The 19,155-nt window shown below is 35.5% G+C and overlaps 1 protein-coding gene across 3 annotated transcripts in view; it reads left to right on the top strand.

Annotated features, from left to right (window-relative positions):
* dclk1b (doublecortin-like kinase 1b) overlaps window positions 1-19,155 on the top strand; it is a 68,628-nt gene that overhangs the window by 37,843 nt on the left and 11,630 nt on the right. For all 3 annotated transcript variants that reach the window (XR_008838858.1, XM_056473053.1, XM_056473054.1), the window contains exons 6-15: window positions 8,920-9,014; window positions 11,389-11,476; window positions 11,767-11,936; window positions 14,247-14,366; window positions 15,687-15,833; window positions 16,151-16,284; window positions 16,654-16,731; window positions 18,217-18,313; window positions 18,414-18,494; window positions 18,992-19,105. Coding sequence is in view for 2 of the 3 variants with exons in the window: in XM_056473053.1 (XP_056329028.1) it covers window positions 8,920-9,014; window positions 11,389-11,476; window positions 11,767-11,936; window positions 14,247-14,366; window positions 15,687-15,833; window positions 16,151-16,284; window positions 16,654-16,731; window positions 18,217-18,313; window positions 18,414-18,494; window positions 18,992-19,105 (1,124 nt within the window). In the remaining variant the exon portion in view is untranslated. The remainder of the gene's footprint in view (window positions 1-8,919; window positions 9,015-11,388; window positions 11,477-11,766; window positions 11,937-14,246; window positions 14,367-15,686; window positions 15,834-16,150; window positions 16,285-16,653; window positions 16,732-18,216; window positions 18,314-18,413; window positions 18,495-18,991; window positions 19,106-19,155) is intronic.

Raw genomic sequence — 19,155 nt, 5'->3', positions numbered from 1 at the left:
ACGTTTTAAATTAAAAACAACCCTATTGTCATTAATTAGGCAAATTATAAATAGCAAAATGGCCAGCAAAATCAATTTTCCTCAGGCAGAATTTGGCCATTTGAATTATAAAAATAATAATAATAATAATATAAGGATAAGGATAATAACAATCCTTTGATGACAGCTTCACAATTTTCTAGCCTCTCATAAAAAAGTACATTTGAAAATTATTATTAATAATAATAATAATAATAATAATAATAATAATAATAATAATAATATTTCCTTACATTTATATAGACATTTAAAGTGCTTTACACATTAGGGGGAATCTCCTCATCCATCACCAGTGTGCAGCATCCACCTGGATGACGCGACGGCAGCCATATTGAGCCAGACCGCACACCACACACCAGCTGATTGATGGAGAGGAGACAGAGTGATGAAGCTAATTATGATATGGGCATGGTTAAGAGTCCATGACAGACAGAGGCCAGTGGGCATATTTGGCCAGAATGCCGGGGTTATACCCCTAATTTTTTTTGAAGGACATCTTGGGATTTTTAACATCCAGAGAGAGTGCACTGTGACCTCGGGTTAACGTCTCATCCGAAAGACGGCACAGTATAGCGTCTGCTTCACTATACAGGGGTATTAGGACCCACACAGACCGCAGGTTAATCCCCCCCTGCTGGTCTCACTAACATCACTCCCGGCAGCAGCCTAGCTTTCCCATGTGGTCTCCCATCCAGGTACTGACCGGGTGCAGCCCTGCTTAGCTTTAGTGGGCGGTGAGCTTTTCATGGATAACAACAATTGTTTTTAAATCAATTTTAATTTGATGGGTTTTCGATGGATTATTTATTATGGCGCAGCAGTCAAAATAGGACAAATAAGCTCATATATGGCAGAAATTCTGGACCTTCGTCAGTAAGGGGTGGGCCTTTCGAACCACCTGAACCCGTCCTGGCTACAGGCCTGCATCCTATTCTCTTCAATTTTATGTATTTTGTTCTGTTATTATACATTTCATTCGCTTATCTTGTAATCTATTTATTTTCATTGCCATTGTTATGGTCTGCCAGAGATGGTAATCTTTGATTTGGCACACCATTCCACAAGAGAATGATGGGGCTGGGGCAAATGCCTTTAACAGAGATTATAATTTCTAACTTGACGCAGCTTTATTTGTTTTTTTATTCCTGAGTTACAAAAAAGCAAACTGAAAATAAACGTTTCAATGAAATGCTGTAATTGAATCTGATTTTGACATGGTGCAGCTTGACTACTGTAACTCCATTCTGTTATAAATGTTTTTTTTTTTTTACTGCAATAAGTTTATTATACAAATTTTAAATATGTACTGTATTAGTTAATGTATATAAAAGAAGAAAATAACAAACTAAAATGAAGCAAGAGATAACATAACAGAATGGAAAGTACATTCTCTTTCTTCGTTCTATTTGATTCTTTTCTGATTTCGTGATGATTCTTTTATTTCTCTATTTGTGTATGTTCTATTTTATCTAGTTTCTGTATTATTTTTGTGGCCTGTTCTGCTCTAATCCTTTCTATTTTTATTATGATTCATTCTCTTTTTCCCTTTATTCTATTTGATTAAATTATATCTTTCCCTTTGATCTGTTCTTTCATATATTACTATTCTATTCTATATTATTTTATTCAAACTTATTATGATCTATTCTGTTGTGTCCTTCCATTTCCCTATGTCCCATTTTTTCTATTTTACTCTGTTTTTATTCCTCATAGGAGCATAATGTTTTCTAGTTTATCTAGCGTGGCAAGTCTGTAGAAAAACAGATTTTCATAACCAGTCTGGTTGTCATGCAGGTTTTTTCCTGCTTTTCTCTATTTAGTGTTGCCCTATTTTTATATATTAAAAAAAAAATAGTAACATTTTGTCATAATTTTCTTCATCATTGACTTTCTTTCCTCTGTTGAACACAAAAGAAGATATTTTGAAGAAAGCTGGAAACCGGTAACCATTGACTTCCATAATATTTGCTTACAGTGGATGTATGGATGTAAATGGTTACCGGTTTTCAGTAGGGATGTCCAGGTTTTTTTTGCCCACGAGTCAGAGTCGTTTGATTTTGAGTATCTACCGATACTAAACCCTATCCGATGCTTCTTTAATACATTAAAACAAAATTCAAATCAAGGTTCTACGTGCTCCAAAGTCAAATGACAGGTCACTCATTGCGATCATATACTATCTTGGCTGTGATGTCCTGTGCCTTCGCGCTGTCACAGGGCATTTTTTCTCTCCTCTTCAAACTCTCCTGCAGCATGAGCTGACTCGTCTTGAGTTGGGTTGCCTGGGTCAACTCGCTGTATTGTGTCAAGTGCTTGTTTTTGAGGTGGCTCATCAGGTTTGCTGTTAAATGTAGCTTTTTCCTTTCCACCTCTAGCAATCCCAAGTTTACATATTTTACAGTTTGCTATGGCAATGTTGTCATGATCAACTTTATAATACCTCCAGACCGCAGACATACTCGCACTTTCCACTACAAGCTGCTTCCGTGTTCTACTTTGCTGACATTTAATCAATAGCATCTCTGCAACAAAGTGATGTCATGCCGCACGCGTTGCTGTTTCTGTGTGAAGTCAAGAAGGGGGTCTAACTCTGTGCCACTACATAACTATAGATGTATTAAAAAAAAAGATATTTATACATATATATTCGAGTCCTGATTGGGAGGTAACGTCCAATTCTGATCGAGTCTGAAATCATATGATTGGGTCCGATTTCCGGTCACGTGATCGGATCTGGACATCCCTAGTTTTCAGCATTATTCAAAATATCTTTTTTTTTGTCTTCAACAGAATAAAGAAACTTTGGAACCACTTAAGGATGAGTAAATAGTGAGAAAATGTTTATTTTTGGGTGAACTATGCCTTTGATATATCACGTCTGAATTCTGACATCATGTTTTTGTGTACATGCAGTGCTTGGACAGCCTATTTTTTGATGCATTTGCTTACTCATTTGTCCACTAGTCTGTGTCTCCTCAAACCTGATTGTATGTATCTAGCCCTAACTGAAAGCTGTCATGAACATCTGATTGATCGAGGTTTCATTATTTGTCCTGGAATAGACCATGAATCATCACTTCCTTGTGCCTGATGTTCCAGACGAACACCAGGTATATTTATCCTCTCGGGCCTTAGCAAGCTGTATAGACAACAACAAAAACAGAACAATTATTGTGCATCAGTTCAAGCCTGTTCCTCAGATTTTGTATTCCAGCCTGGTACAAAATGAGTCCTCAGAAGCGGTTCGCAGCGCGTGCTGTTTTGTAATGAGCCCGTACTGAGGATCAACCTCATTATTTGCAATAGTCGCCAGTGCAGAAACAACGTAGTTGAGAATAAACTGGGTGATTGGGCCAAATTGTTTATGAGTGATATCATTAATGTTGTTTTGGGAGAACAGGTTCATTTGGCTCTACCAGAAATGTGAAAGTGAGATTGATATGTAGAAAGGGAGGAAATCTGCCATGCAGTCTGGACAAACAAATCTGGTGTAATTGTTTTTATAGGTCTGAAAGGTGATTCCAAGAGCACTTGACTTTGGTACAATTAAAAAAGTTGGTAAATAATAAAGTGGTGCTCATCGTGGTTTTGTAACACTTGTATGCTTTTGCGTTTTGTAATATTAAAATAGTTCTAGGGGAGGCTTCTTTAATGAACGTTTAATAAAACAAATGCTTGGATTCTTGCTTTTTGCAAGTATAGTTGAATTGGATAAAAATAATAGGTATGAAACAAATAGGTATGTATAAGAACTGTATACATACCTGTCAACCTTCTTGTTTTTGCCGGGATTTTCCCGTATTTTACCATTCTATGCCGCTATCTTCTTTGGCTCTCGGCGAAAGCGGTCACACTTTTTTCCTCTCCCTTCCATATCTCTCCTGGCTGGCTCTTTTTGTCTTGTCTTTTTCTGTCTTCGAGTCTCTCCTTGCCCTGCTCTCCAAACAAATAAGGAATTATAGATTTGATCAACTGGTCCTTGAACGAAATTGACACCATCTTCTCGATGAGAAGTTTGGGTTCAGGGGAACCCAACTGTCCTGCGGGGATGTTCGCAGCTGGATACATGAAGGACGGGTGGGAGAAGTGGCACGTCGTGTGCCTGGCCGCTCTATCCCTGGAGGATATTGAACATATCAATTTATTCTGAACTTTGATAACAGGGTTTCTGCTGATGGACTTATGCGGGGCCCTAGGGTATCGACGATTGATAAAAGTGGTCAGTGCAGCTCAAAATCCCACCAAGCTGACTGGCTGGATTGAAACGATGTTGAGCAGGGTTGTTGGTACTCAGACCAGTGGCATTAGACCGCAAATTGGAAAACATCGGGGGGAGGGGGGGTGTATGTGACAAATAGTCTTTTCATCATCATCATTTTCATCATCATCATCATCATCATCATCATCATCATCATCATCCAGCATTTTCCCACATTTGTCCTGTATTTTTGATCTTTCTATGAAAAGTAAAAGAAACATCAAAGAGTCGATCCCAAATGTGATAGAGCTTCAAGAGAATTATGCTTTCGCTCACATTAGAGTTTGAGTTTGCGATATTCTGTCGTGCGGCGCTGCGAAAAGGAGCGGGATTAAACAAGTTTATTAGACATTTAAAAAAGCTAGCGATTGCTCCATGTTTTACATTTCTGCCCCGAGAGGTCGTGTTTTGATCCTCGATTGGTCTCACGCAGTCAAGTGATGTGATTTCGCAGGTCAGAGTTTACCAAGCTTGAACTTTGCAACGCAGCAACCTGTGAAACTTGACGCATGACCCCGCGTTTCCGGTCTGACACATTCGCGTGCGTATGAATTGAAGTCTATGGGAGGAAAAGCCCAGTGTGACCACAGCTTCATTTTGCGTTAAAGGTGTTTTATTTTAAACACAAATAATTTAGTCTTAAATGAGCATAAGCAGTTGTGAAAGTAATCGTATGCTTTCATTATAGATCTGTGGATTCTTAAAGAGACACCTCTGTTATCAAATGAAACATGAGATATTCGCAGCTCGTCACTAAATAACTATACTTTAATCAATATTTAAATACAGTGAATAAAAAGTGAACAAGATTTTATGACTTGATACATATCCTGTATTTTTACATCCCATTGTTGACGGGTATGTGTATATGTTTTTGATAGTATGGTATCTGAACTGGATTTTATTTAGCTACATAATACAGTGCATCCGGAAAGTATTCATAGCGCTTTACTTTTTCCACATTATTTTATGTCTTACAGCCTACAGATTTTATGAAACTGTTGCAATTTTATTAAAAATTAAAAAGCTGAAAAATCACATGTTCATAAGTATTCACAGCCTTTGCTCAATACTTTGTTGATGCACCTTTGGCTGCAATTACAACCTCAAGTCTTTTTGAATATGATGCCACAATCTTGGCACACCTGTCATTGGGAATTTTTGCCCATTCCTCTTTGGAGTACCTCTCAAGCTCTATCAGGTTGGATTGGAAGCAACGGTGTACAACCATTTTCAGATCACTCCGGAGATGTTCAATAGGATTTAGATCTGGGCTCTTGCTGGGCCACTCAAGGACATTCACTGAGTTGTTGTGAAGTTTCTTATGGCAGTCCTTCAGATGCCTTTTGGCAAATTCCAGGTGGGGAGTGGCTTCCATCTGGCCACTCTACCATACAGGCCTGATTGGTAGATTGCTTCTGTAAGGTTCTCCTCTCTCCACAGAAGAATGGTGGAGCTCAGACAGAGTGACCATCGGGTTATTGATCACCTCCCTGACTAAGGTCCTTCTCCCCCGATCACTCAGCTTAGTTGGCCGGCCAGCTCTAGGAAGAGTCCTGGTGGTTCCAAACATCTTCCATAACAGATGATGGAGGCCACTGTGCTCATTGGAACTTTCAGAGCAGCAGAAATTTTCCTGTAACCTTCCCCAGCCTTGTGCCTCGAGACAATCCTGTCTTGGGGTCTACAGACAATTCCTTTGTCTTCATGTTTGGTTTGTGCTTTGACATGCACTGTCAACCCTGGGACCTTATATAGACATATGTATGCCTTTTCAAATCATGTCCAATCAACTGAATTTACCACAGGTGAACTCCAATGAAGCTGCTGAAACATCTCAAGAATGATCAGTGGAAACAGACTGAGCTCAATTTAGAGCTTCACGGCAAAGACTGTGAATACTTCTGTACATGTGATTTTTCAGGTTTTTTATTTTTAATAAATTTGCAACAATTTCAACAAATCTTTTTTCACATTGTCATTATGGGGTATTGTGTGTAGAGTTTTGAGGAAATAAATAAATTTAATCCATTTTGGAATAAGGCTGTAGCAAAAAAAATTTGGAAAAAGTGAAGTGCTATGAATTTTTTCCGGATGTACTGTTAATAGACTGATTGAGGGGCTGTGTAATCTGTGTAAATCTGTAGAGTTTTTTGTGTATTTCTGCGGGCACATATTCAAAGTGGGCCTATACTGATGTCATATTTACATGTAAATTTCCCCTCTAATTTACCAACATTCGCCCCTCTGAAACCCTCTGATGTAAATATGTAAAACCCAGTCCAGTTGGAAAGCACCGTTTTCAGCCTCTGACTCATGTTTTCCACACACCGGTCGCATTTACTCACCCGAGTTTGTCGTCTGCTAATCACACACATAATTGACTGCTGATCTGATAGTCCTTCAAATCTGTTTTCCATCCCCAAAATAACAGGATGATGCATTCTCACTCTCCACATGCTGAATTATGTCAGGCTGTTACAGCGTAAATCAACAGATGGCGGGGGAGCTCGATATTCGGGATCACAAATACAATACCACATTGATATCTGAGCCCGAGATTACCTAATGCTTTGACCGAATCTCTGAATCACAGCATAATCAAAGCTTCAGAGAGCTTTATTTGTGCTTGAGATGCTTCAGAAAACCCCCTGTCATCCACTCGGCAGCACTTTTACCGTACAGAAACATCTTCGCTTAGTGTTTTGCTGAGAGATTTTTTTACAGTCACCCACACAGATGCTGCTGCATCGACGGTATGGCATGTTTATGAGTGAGACTCCTCCCTGTGTGTCTGTAATGACGTCAGGTGTGCGCAGAAACACACTTCATACATCGTCTGCTGCTCTCCCACATTCATTCATACTCTTGAGCTCCACACTAGACACTATGAGTGCAGGAGGAATTGCACTTTGCTCAGACGGTCTGCTGCATGCGTTCGCAGGTAGGAGAAACTGCGCTTGTGCTGCAAATTGCTAATGATGAGAGTGTTTTTCTAGCTTGTGTTGAAGAAATATTATTTTTCTTTTTCACATTGTGGATTGTAAGGTTAATATTTATGCAAATGTGGAGAAATGTGATCATCTGTCTATCTCTGTTTAATCTTACAGTAAATGTTTGCAAATAATATCATTGTTTGTTATTTTAATAAATATGATTTTAATTAGGTATACAATTATTAGATAAATATTATTAGAAATATTATTAGATAAAGGGCTGCACAGTAGCACAGTGGGCAGCACATTCGCCTCACAGCAAGAAGGTCACTGGTTTAAGCCTCGGCACTCGGCATTTGTGTGTGGAGTTTGCATGTTCTCCCCATGTTGGCGAGGGTTTCCTCCAGGTGCTCTGGTTTCTCTCACAGTCCAAAAACATGTGGTATAGGTGAATTGGGTAAGCCAAATTGTCCGTAGTGTGTGTGTGTGTAAATGAGTGTTTATGGTTTCCCAGTAATGGGTTGCAGCTGGAAGGGCATCCGCTGCGTAAAACATATGCTGGATAAGTTGGCAGTTCATTCCACTGTGGCGACCCCAGATTAATAAAGGGCTTAAGGCGAAAAGAAAGTGAGTGAATGGATTATCAGATAAAATAAATTGCATATTTTATTCTTTTATTTTTAAAAAAGTGTTTGTTTCCTAATGTATTTATAATAATTGATTTTTAGTTGGATCATTCGGTTGGCACTGATACATATGTACAGTACATGTATTTTTTTTTTTCACATTGTTGATCGAAGGGTTAATATTTATGCAGATGTGGAAAAATGTGATAGTCTATCTGATTTTTATCAGTAATCTAAAAATAAATCTTTTATTATTATTATTATCATTGTTGTTATTAATTTTATTATTTGTTATTTTATTAAATATGATTATAATTAGGTATTAAATTATTAAATTAAATTTTATTCTTTTATTTAAAAAAAAACAGTTGCATAATAATTATTTTCAGTGTTTTTCTCCCTAATGTTTTAATAATGATTAATTTCTGTTTGGATCATTCAGTTTGCATTGATACATGTAGATGTATGTATGTATGTATGTATGTATATATATATATATATATATTTTTTTTTTTTTTGTATAATATATAATACCTTATGCTCATTATACTTAATTTAAAAAAAAGAAAATCCCTTGAGATGCAGCTTTTAAGGCTATATATGTGTATATATAGATTTATAGATAGACAGACAGACAGACAGACACAGATTTATATGAGTTGTAAATATAATTGTATTATTTATTAATTCTTAAAAAAAGTCAAGTTGTTATACATTTTTTAAATACTTTTAATTTTAATATATTTATGTACCTTTTGTTTTCTAATTGTAGTCTCTTCTATCTGCATTGTCTTCTATTATTCAGTTTGTATTATTGACTTCTTTATTCCTAAATTACTTGTATTTGTGTAAAACGCTTTGAGAAGCATATGTGTGTATCAATTCTTGGGGAAAAAAAGTGCATTTCAGTGTAAATTTAATATAAAAATATCGAAATTTCTTTGCATCGTTTTTGGGTTGAAATATGACCAGAGCACTCTCAGTAAAATCTTTGACATTTACCAAACCTGCCGTCCAGCAGATGTGAAGTAGCTGTGAGTTGCGCTCTTGTGTGTTTCAGCTAATGGAACAGCAGGCAGTCAGCTGTCCACGCCACGCTCAGGAAAATCTCCCAGTCCATCTCCAACCAGTCCAGCCAGTCTGAGAAGAAGAAGGGTGAGAGACCTTTCACATCTTCTGCATATTCTGTAAAGCCTTCAAAAACAACACGTATTTAGACTTAGTGTAATTGACCTTTATACTTTAGCTTGTCAGAAATATTAGCCCTCCTTAATTATTAGCCCCCTGTATATTTCCCCCCCAATTTCTGTTTAACGGAAAGAAGATTTAGTTTTAACACATTTCTAAACATGTTTGTTCTGTAGACAGTCGAAAAAATATTGCTTAAGGGGGCTAATAATATTGACCTTAAAATCTTTTTTGTTTTTAATCTGCTTTTATATAGCCAAACTAAAAGAAAGAAGACTTTCTTCAGAATAAAAAATATTATAGGAAATACTGTGGAAAGATTCCATGCTCTGTTTTCACTGCATCAAGCAAAACAAATCAAACACGTTCATCCTTCTGATAGGTCATAATTGTATTTTAGGTGCTTTAATTTGTCAATGCAGTGCTCAAACACATGAACACATCCTTACTGAATAATTGCATGTTCATCCGAAATGTTTCCTAGCAACATCAGACAAGCTTCTTGACCTGCTGTGTGTCGCTTCACTAATACAGGGATAGACAGTGATCCTCTATGATAGACTTAAAATCGTCTGCTTTCACAACATTACCATGTTTTTCAGCTCTGCTAACTCTGTTAAATTAGATGTATATGCTTGTGTTTTGTGTGTGCATGTTACAAGTGTGCTTGTTTGTTTGTATAAATTGATTTTAGATGTACTGTATTCTTACAAAGATAAATGTATTAAAAACCACTTTATATATCAAAACATGTTAATAAATACTATAGTGTTATATTCTGAATTTAAAATTAAAGTCATTAAAGTCCATGAAAGCAGAAATTAATATTATGTTCATTTTATTGTCCTATTTATTCAAACTTTGCTTTTATCTGTCATTTCAGCTTTGTAATGACAGGGATACATTTTATTTTGAAATGTAATTATTATGGAAAACTGTTATTTTACATTGTAATACCATTAAACAATATTACTAGTTTGGATTAAGTAATTTCCCAGTGATGGGTTGCAGCTGGAAAGGCATCCGCTGTGTAAAACATATGCTGGATAAGTTGGGGGTTCATTCAGCTGTGGCGACCCCAGATTAATAAAGGGACTAAGCTGAAAAGAAAATTAATTAATGGATTAAATAAATAAACATACTTTTAGGACATTAAATAAGATTTTTATTAAAATCTCAAAATTATTTAAGTTATTCAATTAGATATTTGATTAATTTGATATTCAGCACAATTGGTCTCATTAAAAACGTATTCTGTCCCGCTTGATCTTGTGTTGAAATAAATTGTGTCAGTGGACTAAAGATGTCAGTTTCACTTCACCTGCTCCACTCCAGTCCAAAATATTCTTACTGAACCAAATATGTTTCCATAGAAACTGACCTTTTGTTTCCTCTGTAATACCTCTGCTCATTTTTACATGATGCTCTATTTGATACCGACTACATCAAACATAGAGTTTTAGATAATAATTTGTTCAAAAGGCAAGACACTACAGTTCAGTCAAAAACATATTATTTTGGGCTTTTCATAAAGTGTTGTGTTTCATATGTGTTATGCAAGTGTTTTTTCTCAGTCTAATAGAAAGGGAAAAAACACATATTTAAGGGAGCCTTTTATAGAACTTTATCAAATTGTGTCTAGTAACATATTTGTAAAATGTTTCTAAAGTCGGAAATCTTCACTTTAGCATTACTTTTAAGTTTAAGTACTTTTAAGTGTTTTATTTTTTCAATCTAATAGAAAGAAAAAAATCTAAAATACATATTTAACGACGTCTTTTATAGAATTTTATTAAATTTTATAGAAATTTGACTGATCAAGAACAATATTTAAAAAATATTTCTAAACCCACTCAACTTCATATTTATATCTATATTCCAAGAGATTTGTCAATGCATATTTCGCCTGAATATTTACAGCATTTTATTTCACAGGCTGTTCGCAGTTTATTCTGAATTATGAAATGAAAAACATTTGATTGATTTGTCAAAAAAAGAAAAGAAAAAAATCTAAAAGTTTGAACCTGACTTCATCCTGAGTTCAGATATTTGTGATAGTGCATGATTATTTAAATAATGCCATATTTACATATTTAAAAAGAGTTTTAGAAAACTGGTTATTTAAATATATATATATGTGTGTGTGTTTGCAATGATTCTACATTTAATCAATCAAATGTGTAAATATGGAGATAAATATTAGTTAATTTTTACCCTATTCATTTGAAGTGTATTGCCTTAAATTATATAATTATGATGATGATAATATATTGAATCTCCACACACTGTACCAATAAATAAGCTGATATATGTCTGTCTCTTACGCTGACCTCGTTAACAGGGCTCTCAGCATAGTGGCTCATCTCTGTCTCTGGCCTCCACTAAAGTGTGCAGCTCCATGGATGAGGGTGATGGGCCAGGCAGTGAAGGTGAGGAACCCTGGAGTAATGACAAATGTTTATGATTTATGTTTTATTAATAGAATATTTGATCTCACAAACTCAAAAAAAAATTGCTGTTTGTTCAAACTACTTTTTTTAAATGAGCTGAAATAACACAATTCTTGAGTGTTTATGGGGGACAACATAATTATTTTATGTTCAATCCACTTAAATTTGTTAAAACTAATAAGTTAACTTAATGCCTTCATGTTGTACTAGTACAAATCAATTGTGTGGAACCCAGCATTTTGTTTAACAGTGCATCTCTTTCCTTCTAGCTGAGCTGACGGAGGATTGTCCTCAGGTTCCTGCTTCCATCGCAGAGAGGTACAAGGTGGGACGGATGATCGGCGACGGGAATTTTGCCGTGGTGCGCGAGTGTGTGGAGAGATCCAGCGGCCGAGAGTACGCTCTAAAGATCATCAACAAGAGCAAATGCAGGGGGAAGGTGAGATGATGCTTAATGAATTGTTCACCCCAAAATAAAAATTTGTTTGCAGTTTATTCACCCTCAGGCTGTCCAAGATGTAGGTTATTTTCCAGTGGAACAATATAGAATATATATTTAGCTGAAACTCATAGTGACTCATAAAATGTAAGTTAGTGCCTGTTTTAAGAGTGAAAAAAACTAAACAAATCATACAGACAAAACAAAATGAATACCTGTGGTTTGTGATGATGTGCTGAGGTATTATAAAGAGAAACCATCAGTCTGTGAAAGAAACTGAATTTTATTTTAAAGTCAGGAAAGGTGGTGAGTCCAGCTCTGTTTAGGTGGAAGTGTTGGGTTAGGGAAAGAGGGAAGGGTTTGCAGTGACTACGTTTACATGGACATCAGTAATCAAATTATTTGCCAAATTCTTAATTTGTGGACTTTAACTGCAGTTTGGCACTTTCACTTTCATTCAAGAACATTTCATGCATGTCCCCCACGTGACAAACGAGATATTGCATGCGAGGAACTGCTGGAAGAGTGTAGTTTTAATGAAATGTTTGATACCACACGGCGAATGGGAGAAAAAAAACTCCACATTTCTCAGTAACTTAGATGCACTCTGTAGGTAGCATCAGAAAGCCGTGTGTGTATAGACTATCCTGTCACAAAATCCTACACAATGAAAATAGTTTGATTAAGGTGTTTACATTAGGAGAGCAGCATTTACAGCAGATCTTTCAGTCAATAATGTCAATGTACTGTAAACTTAGTAACTAACTCATTTTGACTAAGGTCTGTCTTTAAAAACTGAAAGAGTACTGCTGATGATACTAACTAACTTTGCCTCTGAATAAACATAAACACAGAACACTGATCACACATTTACCAAATCTGTAGAGACAGGATAATCAACGTGCGTCTTTTTAAAAAGAAGACGATTGGCAAATCCAGATTTCACTATTTGCAGATGCGAAAAGCTCTCTGGTAAAAAATGTTCCTTATAAACGGGTTTTTGTTGCATGTTAGCAGACCACTGTAATCCACACGTGAGTCCAGCTGCGCTCTCATAGAGGAGAATTGAAAACAAAACCTTCGTTGTAGCACATTTATAAATGCAACACTAACGACCCATGTCTCCAAACAGTTCTTCTTCCGCTTGTTTTAATAACGGTTGGCAACACAACGTGGCGTCTCTCTGCCGTCTGAACATTGTAACAGGTAAATACAGTCTTTGAAGCTGTCATGCAAATTATTGAAGTTGCACCTCATACACAATAGAGTGCGCTTATTGGTTCGAACCTCTTGAATAAACGATGAAAGCTCAAAGACGTCATGTTGTACCCACCAATACAGACATCCAGTCTACATGCTGGAATATACACAATGATGTCATCGCCGTGACGTAGCTTCAAAATTTCTTTTCAAACCGGAATAACAAATTTGCTTGAAATAACCCCAAAACAACCAATTTTCACTTTTTTGTGTCCTAATAGTGTTTTTAGCAGCATGGGACACAAATATGACTGTCAACATCTCAAAAAATGTCTTTTGGTGATTTGTGACTCTTTAAAGGGGACCTATTATGCACCTTAAATTAATAATTAATGATTGATGTCCCTAGAGTGTGTATGTGAAGTTTCAGCTCAAAATACCTCATAAATATTTTTTTATAACTCTTTGAAATTGGACCTTTTAGGCTTTGAGCCAAATTGTGCCATTTTGATGACTGTTGCTTTAAATTCAAATGAGACGCCTATGTGTCACCATAGCAACAGATTCAAAACAGGACTAACGTTATCTGTCTCAGAAGAAGGTAGTCTATGAAGACTCTGGTGTTTATTTGTGCATCTTAAAACATTTATAATGCCTTTTAGTCGCTGACATTATCTTCATCAGGTAGGGTGAAAACTCTATTGACAGACAGCTGATTTTCACTCATGGCTGTTTATAATAAAGAGGGTAAGATCATCACTAATAGGCGGGGCTTCCCCCTCTAATTACATGTAAAACAGAAGAATGTCAACCAGAGTGTTTCTGCAAGTGTGATTATAAAAAATAGAATGAATTCATTTTTACCTTTTAAAGCTAGATATATTCACACACTGTCACCACACAACTCTGTTTAAACCTATTACAAAAGTGATTTTAGCATAATAGGTCCCCTTTAAATCTTGGACGGCCTCATTGTGATTTTTGGCATAAACTTTCCTTTAAATAGTTCTTAGAATCCTGTTCAGTGTTAAAACTGCACTTTACATGATTTTTTCTGACTTCACACAAACTAATAATGCTGGATTATCTGTATTTGTCTGTGGCTCACAGGAACACATGATCCAGAATGAGGTGTCGATTCTTCGGAAAGTGAAGCATCCAAATATTGTTCTGCTGATTGAAGAAATGGACACATACAGTGAGCTCTACATGGTCATGGAGTTGGTCAAGGTGAAACAGCTGACATGATTATAGTTACTTTGACCCTGTAATTCAATTTATGAAAACCCTAAAATATTCCTGTATGGGTTTTGTAAGGGTTAGGTTATGGCATGGTTATTTCATGCATGATGTGATGTACACATGTACAGTGCCATTTGCTATTATATCAATGCCTTAGTGTGATGTGAGCAAAATATGATATTGATTTTAAACAAACAACTAGGAACTAGCTGCCAACTACTGGCAGTTTTATTCTTATTTATTTACCAGGTCTATAATAGCAAGTAAAATATTTAACAATTATTATAAAAAATCTCTATATAAATATTGAGATATTCATCTCTACTGAAGACTGAATTAAAGACTGCAAAAGAATGAAGCTTTGCATCACAGCAGTAAATGGCATTAAAATAGACTTTTAATCGTTATGAGATTTTACAGTATTGGTAGTGTATTTTTCAAGACTTGTTGATTGGAAATATGTGCTTCAGTCTTCATTATTGTGAATCTGCAAAAATATATTCCAACATACGTTTGACTGCCGATCGGAAATACATGCCTCATCCTGCATTTTTGCAAAAAGTAAATTACATTGCTTTGGGTACATTCTGTTGCCCGATTCAGATGACAAATCCACAAGAGGGTGCTGGCTAAATTTGACATTTTTTTTTGTTTATGCAGGGCAGTATGATGCCAACAATTATTTATTGATGAATAAATTATTCTTTTTGTGCTGTTCTTTGCACAAAACCAAATAAACACCATTAAATTTAATATCACATTTTTCTCACTTATGGATATCCATTTGGAGACTTCTCATCCACTTTTCTGGTGGGGTCAGTTTGCTCAGTAGCTCACTTTGTACATTGTTGAAATTGTAATGCAGAGTGCTCGGGTTCAGTTTTAAAAAAAGAAATCAAGGTAAAACTATGTGGGCACAGTGCACTTTTTCTCTTATGTTTGCTTTTAAAAACACTATTGGTTTGGTTTTGGGAAGGGCTCAAGTCTGTGATTTGTACAACAAGCCCTGCCACATCTCGTGGATGTGTACAAGGACGTGTATCTGAAATGTATACGAAAACATACCCTAAGTAACTTTTTTTAGATTTGCAAAAATGTAGCCAGCACCATCAAGTGGATTTTTCATCTGAAACGTGCAACGGAATGAACCTAAAGCAATGTAATTTACTTTTTGCAAAAATGCAGGCTGAGCTATGTATTTCCAATTAACCTGGGCTGGTATTTTTGATTACATAAATGCAGTCTTGATGAGCACAATCTACCACAGTGGAAAACATTTTAACTGACACTTTATGTGTGCATGAACAGGGTGGCGATCTCTTTGATGCCATCACATCCTCCAACAAATACACTGAGCGGGATGCCAGTGGGATGCTGTATAACCTGGTCAGCGCTATCAAATATCTGCACAGCCTTAACATTGTTCACCGGGACATCAAACCTGAGAATCTCCTGGTGGGTGTTGCAAGATTACAGACAGAATTTTGTCACTATAAATCACCCTATCAAAATGTTACTCTCACAAATCTACTTTAGCTTAGATTGACAATCACATTTGGGAGAAGCATATTCCATATGTTTTCTCCTTTCTCCTCTCTTGCTCTGTTAAACATCATTTGGGAAATATTTAAAAAAAGAAGAAAAAAAATCAAGGGGGGCTAATAATTCTGACTTCAACTGTACATACATACAAACATGTGACTGAAGCAATATAAAAAATATAGAAATGACGTGAAGATGGATCTAAATAGTAAACTGAATTTGTGTTACAGGTCTATGAGCACCAGGATGGGAGCAAGTCTCTAAAACTGGGCGATTTTGGTTTGGCAACAATTGTGGACGGTCCGCTTTACACTATTTGTGGCACCCCAACCTATGTAGCTCCAGAGATCATTGCAGAGACTGGGTAAATCATATGCTATTCAAATATAGTAATATTCACAAGAGAGTATATGGAAATCAGAGTGTAAAGGTGGTCCACACACCACAACCATTACCATAAAGATAACAGATGTATTATATAGTTTTGTTATAATTTTCAGATCAATATGTTTTAGGCTGACGAATGATTAAAACATAGAGAGCCAATTAGAATCCTTCCAGCTTTAAAGAGCTTGAGCACTTGAAGTGACTGAAAACAATAATTGCAGAGTGATTTGAATGAACAGAGCATGTTTATCAGTGGATTCTTTCTAGTTGTTGGTTTTGGTGTGAATGGGCCATACCTATGGATTATAATCTGCCGCTGTTGTATGTCTTTCACTCAATATTACAGGTATGGCTTGAAGGTTGATATCTGGGCAGCTGGGGTTATAACATATATACTGCTTTGTGGCTTCCCTCCTTTCCGTGGGTAAGTGCAACATTACTGTGAGTTAAGCATGGAATATTATGGGCTCATTATGGATTTAATTTAGACAACTTCATATGTTGAAAAAACTTCTCTAATGATCACAAAGACTGAATTAACTAATAATACAGTTTTCTATTTTAATACATTTGTAATGTAGTGTTTGATTCCTGGGTTGATTCCAACATGACTCCAGTCTTCAGTGTCAAATGATTCTTTAGATATAATTTCCTTTTATTGTTTATGTTGAAAACAGTCATGCTGACTACTTTCAAATGACATTTGCTAATTATTTATAATTGCCCACAATAATAATTGAGCAGCAAATGTTTAAATATATTAAAACTGAAAAAAGTACTTTAATATATATAAAAAAAACTAATAATAAAATAATACAATTTTCTTAATCTGATTTTTTTAAGCTGCAAAAAATATTTAATTTTAAACATGTGAGTACTAACAAACAAGTTAAAATGTTTTCCCAGGGTTCCTGTAGGTTTCATCAAGTCAAATTTAAGACTTTTTAAGATCCTTTTAAGACAATTATGAATGAAATTTTAGACTAACACAGGGCTAAACCCTAGTGATTATTTCTAATGCCTGGTTTGGCCAATGGGCCAATTTTTTTGCTTGCAACCAAATGTAAATATTTTTTAGCAACATACTTTAATGTGTTAAAGCAAGAAAACTCTAGTTGTATACACTTTTTTCAACATAATATTTAGTTTTGACAAAAAAATTAACAATTTAACATTGTTAAATGTATATTTATTGTGAAGACAATTACATATACTGTATAATCAAAAATATATAATTGTTGGCTTTTGCTCCAAATTGATTGACTATAACTTCTATTCAACCTAATGCTTTTCTGTAATAAATCCTTAAGTTTCCTGCCTATTTCTAAATATTATGTCTACTTCCCCTTACTTCTGTAAATAGTCTTTGTATGAAAGGGAAAAATTACAGAGGAACTCTGTAATTGTTTTTCAGTTTTCTTTCCTTGAGAATTAGGGAATTTATTTAGAGGAATTACTGTAAATATTTCTAACAACTATTGTAAATTGTGTCTCTTTGCAATAAAAAAAAAACATAAATATAAACTTAAATATTTTTTAAAAAGGTTTTATTAAGATGGAGTGTTGGTGATTGGAGGGATATCAGCCTGATTGTGTAGCTTTACCTTGGCAGAGGACAATTAAGACCTGTTAAAAATTATTTAGGACACATAACCCAATATTTTAGTGAATTTAACTCTTTTTAAGGCCTAAATTTTTATTTTTTATTTTATTTAAGACCTTTTAAGACTTTTTAAGAGCCCGCGGACACCATTTCCTCTGTAATGCCTCACTCCATCTAGTGGCTGTGTTCTATAGTGCTACTGTGTATACATCTGCACATGCATTCTGTACATTCAGTTCTTTTAGAAATAGCATATGAAATATTCATCCTAAATATAAACATAACGTCTGTATTTCTGTTTTTTAGGAGCACAGATGACCAGGAGGCTCTTTTTGACCAGATTCTGATGGGACAGCTGGATTTCCCTCCTCTGTATTGGGACAATGTGTCTGAGTCTGCAAAGGTCAGTAAGCTAAAAGAAAGTTCTGGAAAGAAAAAAACAAAACAACAACAACAAAAAAAAAAAAAACACTCTCTTTCTGCCTTACATTCTCTCTCTACAGGCTCTTATTACCGGCATGCTGCAGGTAGAGGTGGAGCAGAGATACACAGCTCTACAGGTGCTGGACCATCCCTGGGTCAACGTAAGACTTCTTCTGTTGAATATCTTGTTTTTGGCATCACTGGTTTCCTGAAGAACCTCCAACATTCACTGAAACTTAACATTCCACATTGTATGCGATTAGTTTATGTACTTTAAATTTACTTAAAAAGTGAGTAAACCCATTGTAACTTAGAACTGTTATGTTGACTTATTTTTTTCATAATTATGCACATATTTTATTTACTTAATAATTTTAAGGCAAAATTTGGACGCTTTTTTCAAAGTAAAATCAAGTAAATTCAAGTAAAATCAACTAATCACTTTTTTTTACAGTACACAAAAGGTTCATTAGATTATTAAACCGTTCCTCACACAAATGTAATTAAAACAACCGTTAATTTAAGGAACTCGTCATTTCAAAGGAACCCAAAATGTTTCTTCTGTAGATTCACTGTATTTTTTCATCTTTATGTTTAAGAGTTTATTCTGAGACTGTTAGGATTGCCACATGCCAGTTCTGTTTCTGCTCTGTTTCAGGATGACAGGCTGTGTGAGAATGAGCACCAGTTGTCTGTGGCTGGCAAGATTAAGAAACATTTCAACATGAGCCTAAAACCCAACAACACCACAGCTGGAGCCACTATCATAGCAGTAAGAGTCAAAAATATAGGTTTTATTATTTATTATCCACATTACTTAAA

The sequence above is a fragment of the Danio aesculapii genome, chromosome 15, assembly GCF_903798145.1.
Source record: "Danio aesculapii chromosome 15, fDanAes4.1, whole genome shotgun sequence".
NCBI lineage: Eukaryota > Metazoa > Chordata > Actinopteri > Cypriniformes > Danionidae > Danio > Danio aesculapii.
Note: the sequence above shows the minus strand (reverse complement) of the source record. Positions and strands in the feature narration are given on the sequence as shown.